Here is a 21,741-nt window from a genome sequence, read left to right as displayed (position 1 = left end):
TGGTCCCAGCATTCAAGCAAAACCCATCCTAGTAGATGACAGCTATGGCTCACAGGCTGGGCAGCACAGCAGGAGATCCAAGGACTATGGTTACCCATGGCAACTGACTAGAAAGGAAGAGATTGGGCCAGAATGCATGAGAAATGTGTCACTAACTGATAGAGATTCTGGGAAAATTATACCAAAGCAAGAAGAGAGAACAACGGAACACAAAGTCCTGTCTCTGAGAGGGGAGGAAAGCAATCTTCTCTGAATGTCCATCACTCTCACTATGGGCATGCTACAGTATAAGGAAGTGCAGAATTCATTGGTAATCCTAGAAAACGGTACTCAAGGGCTGGAGTGACAGTACAGTGGGCAATGAATTTGTCACGTAAGTGTAAGGAATTTGAATCCCCAGAATTCATGTGAAGCTGAACATAATAGTAGACATCTTGTTGCTACTATGCCCAGCTTCACATGACTTCTAGGGAAGAACAAGCTGGAAGGGTTGGAGGACTCCCTGAAGAAGGCCAAGCAGACACGGACAGGCTGCTGAAGGAGTACCAGGAGCTCATGAATGTCAAGCTGGCCCTGGATGTGGAGATCGCCACCTACAGGAAGCTGCTGGAAAGTGAGACACACAGGTAGATAACTGCAGGTAGATGTGTGTGTGGGGGGGGGGGGGGGGGGGCGGGGGGTGAGAGACCATATAGTCACGTGACAGATCCAGGGAAATCAGACTCCGGAGACCAGCATCCAGGTGCAGATCTGAGTTTATTGAGCAGTGCATAAGATTATATACAGTGTTCAAGTCAATCCCAAGCCCCTAAATCCTGGGCCAATCGTATCTTGCCATCCTGTCACCATGCTCCAATGAAAGCCCCGCCTGATGAGGTAACTCAGAAGGTTGGGGGCGGGGGTGGGTGGGTGGAAGCATGACCACTTGTGAGGACTTTGGTGAAGACTGCGGAAGCAGCCACCTTCCTGGTCTCCATTCTCTTTTGCTGTCTCACCGGTGTTCCAGAAGCCATCTTAGATCTAATGCCATGCTCAGGACTCTTGCAGGGGTCATCAGAGCCTGTGGCACCTCACTCTCCATCTCACTTTTTCCTTCTCAAGGTTGACCTCCACATCCCCAATAGTGCCAGGTATTGAGCAGAAGGTGAGGCAGCACTAGCTGTGACCACAATGGTCCCTTCAAGAAACTCCTTAGCAGGGGATTCTCTATGAACCTTCACCATATTGAGGGGTCCCATTGGGGCTGAGGTGATGCCTGCCTAGTTCTCACCTGCTGCTTTCCTCTCCTAGGTTGAATGGTGAAGGCGTTCATCTGTAAGTACTCTGCTTGCCAGCCTCCCCTTCTCCTGCCCTTGTGACTGGATCAGCTGATCACAGTGTGCTCACCATGTCTGTGGTGTCCTTTCCCTCCTTCACAGCTGTGGTGCAGTCCACCGTGTCCAGTGGCTATGGCAGCGCAGGTGGTGCCAGCAGCAGCTTAGGCCTGGGAGGAGGCAGCAGCTATTCCTATGGCAGTAGCCATGGCCTTGGAGGTGGCTTCAGTGCTGGCAGTGGCAGAGTCATTGGAAGTGGCCTCAGCTCTTCTGGTGGCAGCTCTTCCACCATCAGATACACCACTACCTTCTCCAGCAGGAAGAGCTACAGACAGTGAATTCCCTGTCACCAAGAGCTTGTCCCTGGTCCCAGACACCATGGCTGCAGAACCCTGTGCTCAGAGCCCTTGGCTCAGGGGCTTCTCCTCACTTGCCTCTCAGCTCTGCTCTTTCCTTGGGGATGAGGAGATTATGTGCCTTCACTATTTCTCTGTTATCCTCTCCATCGCCAGCTCTTGTCAGGCCGCATGGCTCCCGTCTATGAGTCTGCTGTCTATCTGAGAACGGTCCGTCATATGCTTTCAAGGAGTGAAAACCGTCTGCCGTGCAGAGTCCTCCTTGACACTCCTAGCTCTTCTGCCCATGGAGGTCTGCTGTTTGTTGGTTCCATCAATTCCCTTTGACCTTGCCACTGCCATCACCAGAGCTTTGTGTACGCAGTAGGACCTCAAGTCCTTGTTGACGTACGGTGCTTTCTGGTTGTTTTGTTGCCGTTGCTGTTGAGCACCCCTGAGTATAACATCATCATTCTGTGTTGTGAAACACAATTCTCTCCACTTCTTTTTGCCTCCAAGGAAGCCCATGGGAAAAAAAAATACTGATTTCTGTGCCTTGATCTTGTACTCAGTTACATCTTAAAGATGAGACCGGGGGGGGGGGGGGGGGGGGGGGGGGGGGGGGGGGGGGAGGGGAGACCTAGCTTCAGAAAAGTACCTTGACAAGTCAGCAGGCAGGGCTGGCTCCCAGGGCTGAGGACTGAGGAATCTATGCTGGAATTTCCCTCTATGGGGAGGCTTAGTCCTAACTATGCACTGGGCTCTCAGTCACCTCCCTCTTTGGCCAGTGTCTTTCCCCTCCAGCCTTCCATACCTTGCTTGCCCCCTGCTGGAGATAGAGCTGGCCTAGGAGAGTAAGAGAGGACTTAGGGAACAGGCTTATCACCTGACAAGGCCATCAGTGATAACATCAGCTGGTGACAGACACACCTACACATCATGGGTGAAGGCCAAGCAATGCTTACTCTACAGCTTGGTGACTCCAGCCAGCAGTGGGAGGGTGATAAATTACTACTCTCTCTTCCCTCGGCACTGGACTCTAGCCAAGCTTTATTTTTCTGTCATCTTCCAAGAGTTCTTTTGTACCTCTGAAACCACAATCCCCTTTTCTGACCCTTCTTTGTTCTTTGGTGATAAGAAGTAAAACATGTCTGTCATCGGCTCCTGTTTCCCTGTTACTTTGTCTCTGAAACTATCTTTGAAACCTCATTACTCGATTTTCTGTATCTTTAGGAACTTAGCAGTTCAGCAGTCACTCATAAACACAATTTAAGGCTGCCTGTGGCTCAGCAAGGCCTTGGACATTGAAGAACAACTTACAATAAGGTCGGCACATTCCTGAATGCATGTTGAACTTAATTGACTTCTGCAATTTCCTTTAAAAAAAAAAACTTCCCTGTAAATTCTAGAATTATGGGCATAAACACACACATGCCATTATTACTATACCACACAGACCAAGGGGCAAGAGGGTAAAAAGTATGTGGTGTGTGAACATGGTAGGTTCAACTTCAAAAAGACCAAGTGGGCACTGGCATCTTTAAGAAGACATTTGGGAAAATGCCATTATGTTTCCCTAACATCATCAGGACAGAGAACGTAGGTGTTCTCAAAACAAACCAAACAACAAACTGGCCAGAATCACAGTCCCTTGGCCATTCCAAAAATCTCTACAACATCTCTAAATAGACAGTCTTCCCCTGTGTCGTGCCAGAACATAGAAACCCTTTGATACTTCAATGAATTTTTCCTTAAGGTAGTCCCTGGTTGGTTGCCACAGCAACAACAAAAAAACCACAGTGGATTCTGTCACAACTGCCTCCCCCGTTCCTCATGCCTATGATTTCCCAATCCATTCGTCATTTTTCATTAGTCTCTGAGCTCATTCGAGGTTGCCCAACTCTTGCTTAATAAGGTGGTGCTCAGGGTGAATGTGAGGCACACTCAACTGTTTCCTTTAAGAGGAATTTGTCTCTTGTTGGCTTGTTGGGGGCACATGCAGAGCATGCACAGGCAGGGATCATGCGGAGAGCACTGGAGCCCTGCCCACGGGCCACCTGTCATTTTACCACTTTCCATGAAGAAGAAGACCAGTGTCCAAATGGCCCAGATGTGAACTTGTCTGTTCAACATGTTTCCTCCCCTCTGAGTCCAGTGGCATATCTGTTTCACACTCTGGAGTTGCATGTCAATCAACTACACACCAATTGCACATCAAGAGAGCTGACTAACTTAAAAGGTCCTCAACCAAGTTCCTCTTCAAGGACATTAACTCTGTTGTGCTGATGAGTCACGAGCCTAAGCTATCCCTCTGCATCTTGGCTTTGGGGTTCATAGCCTCTGAAAGGAGAACAGACATGGTTCCCCCTCTCCAGGCACTTTTAGTCAATCATTCCCAGTTTCTGACATCAGTGTCATGATTGTCTTCATGATCAGAATTCCTGATGATTCCAACACCTCACCTGGGTGTCATGCAGTCCAAAGGGGCAATGATTCTTAGCACAGTTCTGAGTGTTTTATGAGATCAGCCTTCTTAGAAAACATGAAAAGCACAGTTACGAGTCCAGGTCCACTCAGGTGAGTGGTACTCCATGGAGCTGTGACACAGAAAGGAAGGCTGGGTAAACATTCAGCAAGTAAACACAGACCCATCCTCAGGGTCTTGGGCAAGTTAATTCTGCAGTTCTGGCTTTATTTAAACCAAGCTAGCCTAGCCATCACCAAGCTTTTCTCCTGTGTCCAGACACCAAGTCATGTCTTTCTCTTGTGTGTGCCCAAAAGGTAACATATGGGGCCGCTGGGTAGAACAAGGCTCATCTGAAGTCCTCAAGGCCCATTCAGAAACTAGCCAAAACATTCACTATCTAAATATTATGTTTTCTAATTATCTCATATACCCTTGCATGTGACTACTGTTTTCTGTATGACCCTCTAGTCTACCGCATAGCCCAGGAAGCCACAATAGAGTGGGAACCACAGAAAAATGTCACCTTCCATCATGGCACAGGATGGAAACCACTGTGCTAGGGACAGAAGATAGTAGCCCTGGATCCCATTTTTACTTTCAACTTCCTCCAGGACACTGGGACTCATTCTTTTCACTCATAAAGCATGGGGCTTCCAAGGAGGGGGTGCTCCCTCCAGGGATCTCAGAGCTTCCATGCATCCTGGACCTACCCTTAGAGGGACATCCTACCACTACCAAACCAATACAATCAACTGCCCAAGTGCCTTCAAAAGAAAGCAGACAAGTTGTCTAAAGAAGTCTGAGACTTTCTTTCCTGTTATAATCACACCCCACAAAAGAACAATCACAGGTTTATTAAAAAATAAACACTTAGCTATAATTCACCCTATATCTAACAAAGATATAATAGCTATGAAAGAAATTGTAAATATAACAAAAGAAAAGAAGAATAGAGGAGTGTGTAAAGAATAAATCTAAAAATGGCATTAGCAGATCCTAACCAAATGAAAGAAGTGCAAAATGAGTGTACAGTGTGGCAGAGAACAGTACCCTCACAGGTGTCCATTATCTCTTAAAAGTGTAAATGAACAGAAACACAGCATGTTGGAAGGATCAGATCTGAAGTGTCTCTCTGAGGTAAGTAGGGTCAGAGGAGTGGAGAAAGCAAGGAGGACCCAGTTTCCAGGTTCTCAAAGTTCATGAATAGAATGCTAAGGCAGAACCTGCCAGGCAATCAGGATGAGGTGACTGCTTTGAGATTTCCTCCCCAGCTGTGACACACACACACACTCACACACACACACACACACACCAGGCTCAGTAGCCACCTCCACACCAGTTGTGTCAACAGCGTCCCTCAGTGCAGCAGTATCGCCCAGCCCACCCAAACTGTTTGCCTACAGGCTATGTCTCCACACCAGTGCTCAGCACTCCAGGATTCTATACAACGTACTCCTTGTCCTTTGGAGGACTTCTGGGTCTCCGCCTCCAGCCAGAGCAGCACCTCACTCATGTCTCTCTTTCCTCCCTCACTGTTTCTTCCCGTAGCCTCCTGACAGGAGCCAGAGAGACTTAGTGGATGAGACAGCCCATCCTGGGGACAAAAAAAGACCCCTGAAGTGGTTGGAGGTCAATGGCCAAGATATATTTCAAATCCAACTTGTCTGGATCTCCCCCCCCCCCCCCCCCCCCCCCCCCCCCCCCCCCCCCCCGCCTATGAGATGATGGCATCTCATCTCCCTCCTCCTCCAGAAAGGGAACTAATTAATGGTGTGTCACAGACAACACAGAGTTTGTTTCTCTGTAGTCTACAGGACTAAGGGAGGCTTAAGCATATGAGGGACAACAGAAAGAAAGAAACAAAGAAACAAAAAGAAACAAAGAAATAAGGAAGCAAACAAAAGAAAGAAAGAAAGAAACAAACAAAGAGAACTAAGTAGCTTGCTGCCAAGTGGTTGGATGATTGATAACAGGTTTGTCACCTCTGTGACCCCAAGATTCCTCATCTGTATAGCTTCTCCAGGCTCTAAAAAACCAATTCTGTTCCTTTGTTTTATTTGTTTGCTGCTGTGCCCAGTCACCAGCATGTCTCCATGTAGTGTTGTCAGGTGAGTTAATGCTAAGATGTGTGTGTCTGCAGACCTTTGAATTAGTACCTTCTCTGGGTGTATCTGATGCTCTTGGTCATGGAGGAAGGCATGTCTTGTTTCTTAGAAGTATGAATTCAGATGGAAAGCCTGTGCCATTTTGCTAGTAAAACTGCCTGGGAGAATCTCAAGGACTCTGCATTCACCATCACCCAGGCCACAGGAAAAGCCCATGGGAAGGAGTCAACAATGAGTAGACACATAGGCTCGTGTCTCAGGTCTTGAGTTTTATCAGAACACTGAGGTTGACTGACAGAGCATGAAACACATGTGGCCAGCCATGACAGTTGCTGCCTTACTGGCTTACCCCAAGCTCTGCCTCCCATGACTATAACAGTGAGCAGTCAGCACATGATAGGTGCTGTTTAGCACATGATAGGTATGGTTGGGAGAAGAGATTCAGGGCAATGGGGTAGGCTGTGCCTATGGTTTGGGTCTTATGATGCTTCCAGAATGGCCTGCTCTAGGGAGGAAGCCATTCCTCCTGGTCCAATTGCATTCTGACCAGGCTTCTCCTCTGCCATGGCCTGACTGAAAGCCAAAGCTCTCAGGTACAACTCTTTACCCTTTGAAGGCCTGTCTCAGTGGTTGCCGGGATACTACTGATGGGATCAACACTCTGCCAAGGGCCTTAAGTTCCACCGAGGATATGGCAGTCAGCCTGAGCCAGAGGGACAAGTATGAAGCAAACAACAGGGTCCAGCATCTCAGGTTTGGATTCCAGAACACACAGTGTCCTTAGGAGAAGCACACCCCAGTCCACAAGAAAAGTCCAGATAAGCCTAGTAACATGGCCAGAGAGCAGAAGGAATCCGTGCACCTCCTCTCTGTCCCCCCTCTTCCATCAGATGAACTCTTGCTGCTGTTCTGTCAAAGGATCTGAGGAGACACATCTTGGGGAAGAAACACCCCAAGCCCCAGAGATATACAACACCCCAACGGCTAGAAGCCCAATACATGAAAACTCAAGTGTTCCATAGGACAGGTCAAAAGGAAGTTAGCACATAGCTCCGGCTTATCCAAGGCTTCTTGGAGGTTAGTGTTCAGTTAATAGCAAAGGAAGTTAGAAAGTCGTGTCAGGGGCCTGGGACACAGTTCGTGTGTTATCACAGAATCATGAAGGCTTGAGTTTAATCCCCAGAATCCCCACATGAGAAAGACCAATATGGAGGCTCCTGCTTATAATTCTAGCACAGGGAAGTAGGGACAAGTGGACCCCTGGAGCTTGCTGGCCAGCAAGCCTAGCCTAACCAGTGAGTACCAGCTCCCAGTGAGAGACCTTGTTTGAAAAAATAAGGTGACTGGCTCCCAAAGGACAACATCCAAGGTTGACCTCTGACCTCCACATGCTCATACACACACATACACTTGCACATGTGTTTTACACGCAAATAAATAAATACCTCCAACAAACTCCCTTAGTAGAAATCAAAGAAGAAAAGTATTAAGAGAGGGTAGGAGCTTCAGGGAAGAAATTAGAGCAAACTCCTCTTCCCTTTTCTTCTATCACAATGACCAACTTTTGGTATTTGGTTTTTACTAAGCTCTATTTTTAAAATAAAATCTGTTCCCTATTAAAAAAAAAAAAAGAGTAGGTAGGAGCGGAGGAGTGTGAGGCGTGGTCATGGTCAAGATACATTTTATACATGAATGAAATATGTATGAATATAATATGAATATATATACACAATATGAATATGTATATACACAATATGAATATGTATATATATGAATAAAATAAGTATGAATACAAAGAATAAATAAAGACACTACTTTACTAAAAGAGCCACAATGTTGAGGTTTTATAGGGGACAGGCTTAGCATGAGCAAGGCTTCCAACACAACAAAAATAAAAACAGATAACGGGATAAAGGTGTATGTCTGGGATGGTGGCTATCCTAGGTGCTCACCATCAACTCAAGAAAAGGTCTCAGTGAAAAGTCACAGAAGAGGCCTGAGGTGTGAAGGAAGAGATTCACCTGCCTCAGTTCAGTTTCTAATGTAAGTGAGTGAGGCTACCTAGCTTGAGCAGTCACCACATTGGTGGGAAAGTGAGAGAAGGAAGAAGGAAGAGTGACTGAATTACCCCAAAGAAGAGGTGGTTGTGGGTGGGAAACAATAAGGCTACAGTAACTGAAAAGGGGGCACCAGGAGAGCACGTGAGAAAGGAGTGACCAAAAGAGCAGCCAAGATGACAACCTTGAGTTGCCATAGGCAGCTCAGAGGGAAGGTGCAAGCCATCTGCTTTGCATTCCTTCCTGAGGGTAGGTCCCATGCTGGGTGCCTGCCTTTGTTCTGCAGAAGGGTCTAAGTGCTCAGAAGTCAAAGCAGCCCTTCCTCTGGGAGCCAGATTATCACACACAGAGAAGCAAAGAACACAAAGCTGTTTATTTTTTTCTACGGGCCAAGACCAGCATGCACCAGCTGAGCCAGACTTAGGTACACTGGCAACAGAGTAACAACCCATGCTCTGCTTTGCCCGGTGTCAACAAAAGCTGTGATTCACAGGCTCCCTGTAGAAACAAGGAGTTTCCAAACCCAACAAGAGGAGAGGCCCATATCTTGGTCAGAGTCCCAGGTAGCAGATGGCTCCCAGGACAGAGATCAGCCCTCTGAGTGCCAAGCTGCCATTCCAGGCAGGTGAGAACATCAGCCAAGCACTGTGGGGCCCCCAGAAGACCATGGCACCTGTCGCTGTTTCCCACAACCGGGCTGTATCAGTCTATCTCTAAATGAGCTGTTATGAGTCTTGTTTCCTTATCCAAATATGGAGTGCGAGCACCTGGCTATCATTTCCTCTTACACTCGCCCGCAAATCATGGCAGGAAGCAAGCAAACAAGCAAGACCCAGGAGGACGAACCATCTGCCACACCCCTCATAGCAGAGACAGGGAGAGGGATACGGGAAGAAAGAGAGGATGAGAGACACTGGAAACAACCTATACATCCATGCCCTGGTGCAGAACATGAGGCAGTCAAGGTGAATGAGAGGTCAACAACATGGCTCTGAGAAAAAGTACTTGCTCTGCAAGCCTGATGACCCGACGACCTGAGTTCCATCCCTGGATCCAGTAGTCAAAGGAGAGAACTCTTGAAAATTGTTATTTGATCTCCACATATGTGCTAATATGTGTGTACAGCGCACACACACTAATAATAATAAAGTAATAATAATAATAATAGAATAAGGGCTTCTGCAGTATCGGTTAACACTATTTTGATGAGAGAAATAAGAGTTGGGGATACAGACCTTCAGAATGGGATAGTCTGGGAGATATCCAGAAGAAGATAGCCTCAAAGATAGTGTTACTGTGTATTCATTTTGTTCAAAGTTACCCAGCATGCTTCAGTTTTGTCTTCCCAACAGGACCATGAGCTTATTGATAATAGATCAAGAATGCATGTTACATTTCTTTCCAGTCCTCACAGGACTCGCTCTAGGATGGACATGTGGCCAGCCGTTCAGTGATACCTGTATTATCTGCAGGAGACTGACACAGTGGGCATATTCTTTGCATTTATAAGGCTGAGCCACTGTGAAAGCATTTTTCATACATGAATACTCTCCATAAACTCGTTTCACAGAGACACACTGAGCCTCAGGAAAGTCTATCACAAGTACAGGGACCCATGGCTAGCCACTAGAGGAGTTGGAATCCAAACCCAAGTCTTTCTGTTCCCACTCCTGTCCACAGAAGACAGAATGACAAATGGCCTTCAAAGGCAAAGATCGGCACAGACATGATATCCATGCGTGTGCATAGGGACACACGTGCTCCAGGAAGTCGCATGTGATACTCAGCAGGCATGGATGATTTAGAGCAAATTAAAGGGCCACTTATGCTTGTGGAAGCCTAAGGAAGATGAACACAGACTTGGAGGACCAGCCTGATGTGGTTGGGGGAGGCTGGGGTAACTGCTGAGAAAATGCTCCTGTGTCAGAAACACAGGAAGGAACAGGAGACAGTGTAGCAGCCGCTTGTGTTGACACAAGATGTTTGGACTAGAGGGAGTTGGTCCTGGGCCTAAGAAAGCGGTTCAAAAATGAGGCAGTGTTTTTGACTCCATTAGAAGATGCATGGTTAGGACATGACTAAAAGCAATTAAGTTTATTCTCACTGGTCTGCTGATCAAGTTACAACTAGAAAGAAGTTTCCACGTGGGGGAGGGGGAGAGGGAGGCAGCAAACCAACCAACCGGTGGCTTTTTTTTTTTTTAATGCCATTTTCTGCGGGGTACTCAGGGTGACCTCAGGGCTGGCAGATGCCTAGGGGATGCCATCAGCAGGAGCCTCTTCATTAATCAAGCCCCGCCCTTTGGGGGAGGCCCATAAAAGCTAAAGGACCTGTACCTACCTAACCGCCTGGCTTCTCTATCCCCCTCACGCATCTACCTCGGAGCTCCTGTGCTGCCTTCTTTGCCCACCATGTCTCGGCAGTCCACCATCACCTTCCACTCCGGCAGCCGCAGGGGCTTCAGCACAGCCTCGGCCACCACGCCTACCGCTGGACGCTCCCGCTTCAGCTCCGTGTCTGTGGCCCGCTCCTCAGGAAACAGTGGGGGACTGGGCAGGATCAGTGGTATTGGTTCTGGCTTTGGGAGCCGCAGCCTCTACAACCTGGGAGGGACCAGGCGTGTCTCCGTTGGTGGATATGCTGGCAGTGGCTTCAGGGGTGGCTTTGGTGGCAGGGCTAGCAGTGGCTTTGGGGGCAGCAGTGGCTTTGGTTATGGAGGTGGCATTGGAGGGGGCTTTGGTGGCCCTGGTTTCTCTGTCTGTCCCTCTGGAGGCATTCAAGAAGTTACTGTCAACCAGAGCCTCCTGACTCCCCTCAACCTGCAAATCGACCCCACAATCCAGCGGGTTCGGAAAGAAGAGCGGGAACAGATCAAGACACTGAACAACAAGTTTGCCTCCTTCATTGACAAGGTGGGGCCTGTGCTCACCATCCAAGTTCCCAGTGCATGGAGTAACTAGGTTGGGGTGGCTCATCTTTGGAGATAGCAACAATGTGGGGTCACAAAGAGAACCAACCAATACCAGCCATGGACAGAGACATTTTCAAGTCAGGCCATCTGGCCCACAGGACCTTGTAGAGATGCCTCCTCCTCCTCTATGGGAGTCCCCCTCCAGAAAGAGAGGTTCTAACTGTGCCCCTACCCAGACCCCATGACTCCCATCATTAGAGGCTATGTTCATCCCCATGTCCAGTCTATAAAAACTCTAGAGTCTCTGGGGCACCTTCATGGGCTTTCTCATTTGGAGGCGGTGCTTTCATTACACAGCTGCTGATCGATCATGGCGGAAAAGCCCTTTGTGTTTGTCTCCTTTGTTAGCAGGTGTACCTGATTCTGCCTCCCTGGCTTCTCAAGTGGGGCTCGTTCTCTCTGCTCACCTGTAGGTACGCTTCCTGGAACAGCAGAACAAGGTCCTGGAGACCAAGTGGAATCTCCTGCAGGAGCAGGGCTCCAGGACAGTCAGACAGAACCTGGAGCCTTTCTTCGATGCGTATGTCAATGACCTCCGCCGGCAGCTGGATGGCGTCATGGCTGAAAGAGGCAGACTGGATGCTGAACTGAGGAACATGCAGGAGGTTGTAGAAGACTTCAAAGTCAGGTGAGTGGGAGACAGGCTCCAGACTGCACACAACCATCCCTGGGGCTACTTCCTCTGAGGTCCAGAAAATGCAAAGAAGTGAGTGCCACACCAGCCAGGACTGTTGGGTGAGCAGGGAGCCCAGAGTACAGAAGATGGAGGGGACCAAGGTGCCTTTGGCTCAGAATCAGGGCTAACAAGGAACCTGTTCTTATCTGTCTACACCACTGAAATGGGCACCAGCATCATCTGTCAAAATGAACACTGCTGCTCATTCTGGTAAACAGTGCTGCTTCACCTTTGGCATGCTGTTCATCTCCACTGGATGTGAGCCCAGGGGCTGAGATGGTTTGAATTTCCCAGATGACATAAGCTCGGAGTGAAGGAAGATAGCAAGCAAGGAAGGGTTCTGTCCTTCCTTGTGGAGGTGAACACTGTCTGTTCATCGTTTGGGTTACAGTGCATAGGCTACAGCTAGCTTAAGCTCTGCTTAATCACAAATGACCACTGAGTACAGATCTCAGTGGTCTCTCTGAGGCCCAGTGAAAATATTTCAAACAAAATGTAACTAAATTTGTCTGGAACAAATGTAACTAATTTGTCTGGAACAAATACAGCTTTCTTTGCCTGTTCAGCAGGCGTTACTGGAGCAGCATGTATTTCTGGTGATTGGGACTATGTGTCTATACAGTGATAAAATTGCCTGAGCACATGATTCTGTTCCCGTGAGTCTATGCTCACCTTCTAATCTTATAAAAAGCAGAAGGAATTATCTACCTTTTATGGAGGAAGAAAACAAGGGTTAAGTGAATCACCCAGAGTCATGTGCAGGTCACCAAAGAGCTGAAAAGAACGGAAGGCCTTTTAACTCTTGCCACAGCTGCCGGAGAATTAAGCAGAAGCCTTGCTCAACCTCACAGCCCCTTGCCCTCACCCTTGCAGGTATGAAGACGAAATTAACAAGCGTGCGGCTGCCGAGAACGAGTTTGTGGGCCTGAAAAAGGTGAGTGAGGCATGTCTCTTCAGTGAGATTGATTTATGAGCCTGTGATCCTCTCACTCAGAAGAGCCAAGCTTGAAGCCAGCCTAGGCTACACGGTGATACCATGCTTCAAAGAAAGAAGGGCTGGGTATGTAGATCAGGGGCAGAATGTATCCAGGATTTGCCAAGCCCTGCATTCAAGAGCTGGCCTTGAGAGGCAGAGAGAAGGGGCTTCAGAGAGGAGGCTGGAGGAGGGGGGAGAAAGGGGGAGAGAGGAGAGAAAAAGAGATTGAGTTTTAACATCCAATCTCAGAATATGAGGCAGTCTGGTCCCAGGCTCCCCCAAGATATATCAAATCACATCAATGATGAGATCATCTGATGAGCTCAAACGTTTCAGAATATAACACGTATATCAGTACATATCCCTACTTCTGATCAGGTTTCTGTCAGCCACCTCGCCCGATCCCCTGGAAATCCAGGTTAGATACTCTCAGCTTCTTTTGACTCACTGTTTGGATCTGGGGTCATTTCAGGACGTAGATGGTGCCTATATGAACAAGGTGGAGCTGGAAGCCAAGGTCGACTCTCTGACTGACCAGATCAACTTCTACCGGATGATCTATGAGGCAGTAAGAGTCTGCAAGTGTTTCTGTTGGTCCTGGCACCAGAGCCTCCTAGAAAGAAAAGGATGCTTCAGGGTATCATTCACTTAGTGAGTTGAGCTGGTATCTCTCCCCAGGGCATCCTGTGAGGAAGCCTGGGGGAAAGGTGGTGCCAGAGAGGAATGCTGGGAACTTTGCCGTATGAAAGTATGAGACCTTTCCCTACCCCCCACAAATGGCAAGACAGCCCTAGCAAGGAGGAGATAAAGACTGCACCCACTCTTTTTCCTCAGCTATAGCTCAACTCAGTGGCCAGATGACTGCTTGGCCTCAGAAGAGGCCTCATTGGGGGGCTCTGTCATTTGGAAAGCAGATACCTGGGTCTGTGGAGAGACAGAGGAAGGAAATGTTGAAGTCACACTGTGGGGTGGGATGGCTAGATTCCAAAGAACACCCCTGTGAGACATCGCCCCACATGTTGAAATTGTATCCACCAGTGGAAAGCATCACTGAAACCAGAGAGAACAGTCCCACCATCACACTGATGAGTCGTCTAGAAACTTCCGAGGACATGATTATCAGAACTGGGGGAGGGGAAGGGCACCGGGAAGGACTTCTGCCAGGGATGCCGGAGAAGTGATTCCTAGCCAGTAGTCACCTCAGAAGTACAAGGCCCCTTTCATTTGTTCCTGGGTGACTCTGAGTTGACAACCCTGCAGGAGCTGTCTCAGATGCAGAACCAGGTGAGTGACACCTCTGTGGTCCTCTCCATGGACAACAACCGCAGCCTGGACCTGGACAGCATCATCGCTGAGGTCAAGGCCCAGTACGAGGACATTGCCAACCGTAGCCGGGCAGAGGCTGAGTCCTGGTACCAGACCAAGGTGAGGCATTGTGCTTGGGCTGAGTGCTCTGAGGCGGCACTCCTTCACTTCCCTCACTGAATCTTCACAAGTGAGCCCTGACACAGGGAAATTAGCTTAAACACTTACACGAGTCAAAGCACACACCAGTGTGTTGCCCAGGAAGTGTAGGGTGCTCAGAAGGACACGCCTGGTCAACATTTCTCACGATAGATTGAACTGGGTGAGATTCCAAAATGATGAAGAAGTCTGCATCACACACATAAAGGGCTTATGAACTCTTCATATAATCTGGGCTTCTCCGCTCTGCCAAACAGAGGTTTAGGATTATAAATACAGAAACTACAATCAGAGAATTTGGGGTCTAGAAGTTCAGAAAGAGGATTGGCATTCACAGAAGGGAAAAAAGACACCACAGGGCTTCCAGCAAGATCTAGGTCTTCGGTCCAGCAGGTGAGCAGAGGAGGGTAAAGGACAGTGAGGGCCCAAGAGGGAGTTAGTGCTGGCAGTTACAAGACAAGGATGCACACTTGTACAAGGGCGAGGGAGCGATGACCTTAGAGAAATACCTCTGAAAGCCTGGGCAGCCAGAAGGTTTGTCCTAGAACAGTGTGGCAGACCCAGAGCCAACCCTTGCCAAACCCAGGCCTGCCACCGGGGCATCTGCTTACGGCTCTCTGACCCCATCCCTTGTCCTGCCCCGTGTACTTTGTTAGTCCCTTCTGGTGAGAAGTGAGAGAAAAGAAGCAGGTTTCCAATGTCAAGGGTCCACTGTAGCTCCTTGACAATGAATGAAAATTAGGATACATTTAGCCCCAGCAGGATGTGAGATTAGTAACAGACATTTCCCTGCGGTTTGGGGTTGTCATTCCTTCTAATCCTGAGAATCTGGCAGCAGAGGAAGCTGAGCTGTCCAGCACTTTCCAAACAGAATGGTTCTTGACTCAGATAGGAGCCCTTCTACAAAATACGCTGGAGGAGGCAGGGTGTAGCAATCCCTTGTATACAAACTTGCCCTGGGTTTAGCATGAGCACCTCTGAGACCAGAGCCTCCACCGGGTCAACACTAAGCCTCCTGTAGTTTTGGCAATGTCCACATGGTTTCTTGCCCTTCCTCTCTGATTCCCAGCACTACAAGTCTACCAAAACTCATGGGTGTAGCGAATCCTGATACAAGAAGCCCCACCACACAGTGGCAGTGAGCAAGCTACCTCCTCGCCTTTACAACTTACCACCACTTCCCCTGCCTCAGAGTTTCTCCTTTGTCCAGTCTGGAATGTTCTCTCTCTGAGCTGACTATATAGGCCCTTCTTACCCACACTGCAGATGACAGCTCAGTGTTTCCCCTTCAGTCCCTTTTCCTTCCACGCACACTGCCCCCTACCACCACACCACACACCTTCAAACCCAAGTTGGACTCCTTTGTGGCACTCTGAAAGACCCTGTTTGTTTACCACTGGATGCTTACATGTTTGGATACACACGGGAAACAGTATAAGCATCTGAGAACCAGGATCAGCTCATGCTTCTGTGCTGTTTCTAGAGCGAGCCTGCTACCTCTCAACAAGCAGATGGGCTCAGGAAGAACTTCCTGGAAAGAATGGGGGAAAGGGAACATGGCCAGTGAGTGAGCGTCTGCTTGGCTCATAGGCATTTGACTAGGTGGTCTGCTCTGTTTCTAACAGTATGAGGAGCTGCAGGTGACAGCAGGCCGCCATGGTGATGACCTCCGCAACACCAAACAAGAGATTTCAGAGATGAACCGGATGATCCAGAGGCTGAGATCTGAGATCGATGCCGTCAAGAAGCAGGTACAGTTCAGTGAGCACAAGCATGCTCGTTTCTTCTGGCCAATCCCACCATCTCCAGAGACTCCTATCCAAGGATCACAGTGCCTCCAGGGTCTGTCCACAGACTCATGACACCTTCTTTCTCTTCAGTGCTCCAGCCTGCAAACCGCTATCTCTGATGCTGAGCAGCGTGGAGAGCTAGCCCTCAAGGATGCTCGGGCCAAGCTGGTGGAGCTTGAAGATGCCCTGCAGAAAGCCAAGCAGGACATGGCCCGGCTGCTGCGCGAGTACCAGGAGCTCATGAATGTCAAGCTGGCCCTGGATGTGGAGATCGCCACCTACAGGAAGCTGTTGGAGGGCGAGGAGTGCAGGTGAGGGGAGAGGTGACCAGCTGTTTGTTCTCAAAGGGAACAGAACTTACTTCAGCAGTCTGAGCTGTGGCATTGAGCAGGTGCAAATCTCTTTCCAGACTGCTATGTCGTTCTGGGTGCACCCCATAGAAATCTAAGGCCTGAGCAGGTCTAAACAATCACATCCTATTAAAAGAGAGGACTGGTTACATAGTGCCTGAAAAATTGGGGTAAAAGGCTCTGGACTGAAAGAAACGGTCCTAGATTTGAGCTTATAGATCCCCACTCATTATGAAAAGTTGGTCTCTCTCTAGCCCTTAATTTCTTCATGGGCAGAATAAAGGGATGAAGGCTGGAGAGATGGCTCAGTGGTCAAGAGCACTGACTGTTCTTCCAGAGGTCCTGAGTTCAATTCCCAGCAACCACATGGTGGTTCACGACCATCTGTAATGGGATCTGATGCCCTCTTCTGGTGTGTCTGAAGCCAGCTGCAGTGTACTCATATAAATAAAATTTTTAAAAAAAGAATAAAGGAACTATATTCTGTGACACCCCAAAGCTCATAGGATTTTGCTATTCTTATTTGATGGCTATGTCACTAAGGGCAAGTTACTTAACCATCCCACATCTCAGTGTTCCTATCTGTCAAATGAGGATATTGATAATTCTTATGCTGTATATTGTTTAAAAGGTTAAAATAAGGCAATATCATGACCACTCCTGGCATGTAACAAGTATTTTTTGTTTTTATTTAGGTGTTGTTGTATTATGTTGTTTTGTTCTTGGAGCTGGAGCGGTGGCTCAATGGTTAAGAACATGTGCTGCTCTAACAGAGGACCAAAGTTGGTTTTTGGTTTAGTCACATTGAGTGACTAATAATAATAGCCTGTAATTCCAACTGCAGGGTATCCAACACCCTTTTCTGACTTCTTCTGTCAACTACACTTGAATATATATACCCACACATAGGCATACACACAAAATGTAAAGGTCTATTTATTTATTTATTTTTATATGTATGAGTGTTTTGCCTGGAACCTGTGGAGTCAGAGAGGGCATCGGATCCCCTGGAGCTGGAGATACCAATGGTTGTCGGTTGTGAGAGCCTGGATCCTCTGTAGAAACAAGTGCTCTTAACCATATGGTATCTCTACACCCCTAAAAATGTTTTACTTAAGTTAAAAAAAAAAAATAAAAACCTTGCTGTCATTCAGTTTAGCAGCCAATGGAATGGGCTTTGAGGGCAGATGAATCTTGTTTCAAATCCTGTGATCTCTGATCTTCAATTTCCCACTGTAAAACTGAGATAGTAATTCCTACCTAATAGGTCTGTTGAGAAAAGTGAACGGTAATGACTGTAACAGGTTCTCAATATTGTTAGTGTTAGCTCTGAGTGAGCACTTGGGGATGAAGGCCAGTTACTAAGACAACAATAGACTGATTGTAACTACTGTTATTTTCATGATTTGGATGCCTCTCCACACCTATAAAAGTCTCGATGTCTGACAAGCAACCCTTGTCAAGAGAGAAATCTGTTATGGAGAATGGCCTGCCGTTCTAATGAACTCTAGTCTGTGATTGGTTTTCATTTCCTCAGATTTAAACCCAAACTGTATGGCTCCAAACCACAGACTCTGTTTATGAGACCCTTACTATTTTTAGTATCTCAAGTATTTTTAGAGTTTAAAACCTGCATGACTTTTGCAATAAATAATAATAATAATAATAATAATAATAATAATAATAATAATAATAAAGGGGGTTTTCAATGCACTTTAAAACAACCACAAAATTTTGTCATTGCAAATACCTGCCAAGTGACGACCTGGACAGTAACCTTCCCTCCTCTCCTCCTAACCAGGCTGAGCGGAGAGGGAGTTTCCCCAGTGAACATCTGTGAGTATGACCCCTGTGGCCTGGGGCTCATGTGGTCAGAAGAAGGGTGGAGCCAAGCCAACTGTGAGAACTCTAAAGGCAGAGTTCATTTTGAGAAAGTGTGGGGGCCCGAGTTTGCTGAGGAAAAAGTCATAGTGGATTAAAAGGGCTTTATTTATTTATTTATTTATTTATTTATTTATTTAGGTGTTGGAGGTTGAACCTAGGGCCTCACGAGTATTCTGACTACTCTCCCATATGCCCACTCTATCTTACCTCTGCCTCATACCAACAAGCTCTGCTCCCAGTCATGTCTTGGTGTTTTGTTTGTGTTCCCCACTGAGTTAAAATCCATACCATCTAAGTGATCGTGGGTTCAGAGCTAAAGAAATTTTTTTTTTAAAGACAGATTTAATGGGACCCAGGCTGGCTTCTAATTCCAACACCTTCCTACATGTAGTTCCCAGATTAGATAAGAATCTTTAGGGGCCAACCTCTGGACAGGTTGGGGAGGTTCTGAGATTGTCTTACAGGATTCCTTGGGGTTGCAAGCCTAGTTTCAAGAGCTTGGAGATGAGCATTTGACAGGGACGGGGCACACAAGGGCTCTTAGCTTTGCCTAGGCCCTTTAGACAAAATACTTACACTAGACACAAACCATAGCTAGTGAGATGGCCCTGCCAGCTTTGAACAGTCTGGTGAGAGTTTGCCACTACAGAGTGTTGCTACCAGGAGGTTCTAGGCTTTTCAGTAGCTACCATCTGGGTTTAGAATGCCACACCAAGGGGACTTTAGGAGAAGGATATGTGTATTCCTGTGAGTGTCCAGAAGGAAAGAGACTCCAGAGTCAAACCTGAAGAGGTAGACAGGCTCAGACAGAGCAGCAGTGGTCCTACATAGCAGAGAGGGAAATGTCTCCAACAGGTTCTGGAAGAGAAGCACTGGGCAGAAATGGGAGGCACCACAGTCCAGCAAAGGTGGAGGCCTAAGGCAGGATCTCACAATGCAAGCAGGAAACAGGAGGGCCAGCATCTGTGACTGTAGAAGCTCCAGGGCACTCATGACAGGTACTCATGACAGGCACCTTCTCTCCTGCCTGCAATTCTGATCCTGTCTCCTCTTCTCCACAGCTGTGGTCACTTCTACGGTTTCCAGTGGCTATGGTAGTGGTGCCAACATTGGAGGAGGAAGCTTGGGTCTTGGTGGGAACAGTGGCTACTCCTTCACGACCAGTGGTGGACATAGCCTGGGCACAGGTCTGGGAGGTTCTGGTTTTACCACCAGTAGCAGCCGGGGACCAGTGGGAAGTGGCTCCAGCATCAAGTTTGTCTCCAGCACATCATCCAGCAGGAAAAGTTACAAGCACTGAGGTAGCCAGCTGGCAGTCCCCCTTGCCACTGCCCCGAAGCCTCTTCACACTTACAACTGGATGTCTGGACCCTTCTCTCATATCTTCTTCACAACAGCCCCCTCCCCGGTTGCCAGGGATCCTGGCATCCTGGCTAAACCCTTTCTCTGGCCTATAGCAGCCTCCTGACAGCCCTGGGCTGCTCCTTGTACTTCTTTGTGTTAGACACACAGACCCAGAGCTCACGCCCCTCCAAAGTTCACAATCAACGGATCTGGCAGGGCCGGACATCTGCAGATGCCCCCCAAGCATCTGCAAATGTCCCCCAAGCATCTGCAAATGCCCCCCAAGCATCTGAAAATACTCCTCCAAGCATCTGAAAATACCCCCAGGCATCTGAAAATGCCCCTTCTGTGCCACCTGCCCCTTTCCTCCAGGTGCAGTCTGTGTCTCCCAGGCCAACTCAACACCAGTCTGTCTTGACCATCTCTGGCTGCTTATAAACTACCAGCAAGAGTCAACGCTCCTCTGTTTTTCCCCTGGAATCTGCCTATTAAATGCATGTGTCATGTGTTTGGCTCAGTCCTCTGTGTGCAGTACTGATGAGCCTGGAGCACTCTGACTCTCAGGCAGCCCCAGCCAGTGTTGTTCCATACAAGCAGTACTCAAGGGCACAGCAGCTGTTGCCCCTTCCAGAGGAGCTGGAGGGGGGAGTTGGGGAAGGGGGAGCATGGGGAGGGCAGCGGGCCAATAGTCTTCCTCCTTCAGCAGCTCCTAAGTCCCTTGCCTTTCTTTGGAATGCTTGTTTGGGAAGTCCCAACTCCTGGCCCTGCCCAGCCTCTTGCTCAATATGTCATGCAGGGTGAGGCCATACCCTCCCCAAATCAGCTTGTGTTCCTGGGACAGCACTGACGTAGGATGGGTGGTCAAGGCACTAGCCTGCAAAGGAGCTGATTGTTCCCCAACAGCTACAAACTTGTAGACCTGAGCAGAGAAATAACAGGGCAGGAGAGGAGTTAAAAGTCAGCCCTGAGGCCAAGGAGCAAATGAGCCCATAATTGCAAGACAGGGAGACACCCAGGAAGCTGCTCCTCATTCCTGAGTTTATAGTCTCCTGGACCCCTCCTCCCAGGACCTAAGGGGATGACTAAGGGGACTAATTGTGAGCAGGGGCCAGGTGTTTGCATAGGGTGGGCTCATCACTTAGGATTAATGATAGGAGCTGCCAACCAGATCTGTGAAAACCATTCATTCTTGGAAAGAAGTTTTATCATAGGAGTCAGAAGGGAGGGATGTAAAATAAAAGACCGAAGTCTAGGATGGTTAAGAGGGTAATGATTTCAGAGTAGATGGGAAAAGCCCTGAGAATAATTGTCAGATTCACTAGCTAAGACCGGGTAGAAAGAGAAGAGGGCAGAGATTGGGGGTGATCTCAGACCACTTCTTAGGAAGGACCAGAGACCTCACTTTCCCCTGCTATGTGAAGTACATGGATTCTGGGCACATAGCCCAATCAGCCACTGGGTTCTAGTGCTTCTCCTGCATTCCCTGACCATGTGACCTGTGTGCCAATGGTTGCAGGTAGAAACCAAGGGCAAAACCAGCCATCATTGGCAGGCTAACAGTTGGAGGTTTGTCTCCTATGATGCTGCTCAAAAAAATGCTGGCAATGATCCATCATACATTTTCATAAAGTTACAAAAAATAAAATGTAGCAGTGTTTGTGGTAGACCCGCCACATGGTGTGGCACAGACTCGACCCTTGGTAAATGGAGTTTTAAAATACGTATGTAAGTGACCAAGGTGAGATGGGCACAGTCAGATGTTTGGATCTGGGAGCTAGGCGTGGAGGGGAGAGCCATGGATGGAAGCCTCGGGTGCAGGGGCGGTCCAGAGTGTGTGACAGAACCTGGGCAAGTGGAGAGCTCTGGACCCAGGTATGCCTCGGGCTGGACTCCCCAGGCCTGGTCCTGCCCAGGGTAGGGTGTTTCCCACCATGATTAGCAGGCAGGAAGATGGGTTGTGGCCAGACATGCCATTAGGGTGAACACAACACAGTGGTCTTTGATCTGCT

At 48.2% G+C, this 21,741-nt stretch overlaps 1 protein-coding gene across 1 annotated transcript; it reads left to right on the top strand.

The window, feature by feature from the left end:
• The first annotated feature begins 10,507 nt into the window (after window positions 1-10,507).
• LOC117718628 (keratin, type II cytoskeletal 75) lies at window positions 10,508-20,249 on the top strand. Its single transcript, XM_034516471.2, has 9 exons — window positions 10,508-11,189; window positions 11,662-11,876; window positions 12,798-12,858; window positions 13,373-13,468; window positions 14,161-14,325; window positions 15,990-16,115; window positions 16,245-16,465; window positions 18,306-18,340; window positions 19,450-20,249. The coding sequence occupies exons 1-9, from the start codon at window positions 10,689-10,691 to the stop codon at window positions 19,686-19,688; spliced, it is 1,659 nt and encodes a 552-aa protein (XP_034372362.1). The 5' UTR covers window positions 10,508-10,688; the 3' UTR covers window positions 19,689-20,249.
• Window positions 20,250-21,741: the final 1,492 nt, after the last annotated feature.

This window comes from Arvicanthis niloticus, chromosome 13, assembly GCF_011762505.2.
Source record: "Arvicanthis niloticus isolate mArvNil1 chromosome 13, mArvNil1.pat.X, whole genome shotgun sequence".
NCBI classification, from domain to species: domain Eukaryota; kingdom Metazoa; phylum Chordata; class Mammalia; order Rodentia; family Muridae; genus Arvicanthis; species Arvicanthis niloticus.
The sequence above is the reverse complement of the archived record's forward strand: the minus strand, read 5'-3'. Positions and strand labels throughout refer to the sequence as shown.

What these genes read in the sequence shown, in the direction of transcription:
- LOC117718628 (XM_034516471.2), top strand. Translation starts at nt 10,689, where the DNA reads ATGTCTCGGCAGTCCACCATCACCTTCCACTCCGGCAGCCGCAGGGGC. An exon ending in GTAGAAGACTTCAAAGTCAG is followed by an intron (nt 11,877 to 12,797) that starts GTGAGTGGGAGA and finishes TCACCCTTGCAG; the next exon opens with GTATGAAGACGAAATTAACA. An exon ending in ACCGGATGATCTATGAGGCA is followed by an intron (nt 13,469 to 14,160) that starts GTAAGAGTCTGC and finishes ACAACCCTGCAG; the next exon opens with GAGCTGTCTCAGATGCAGAA.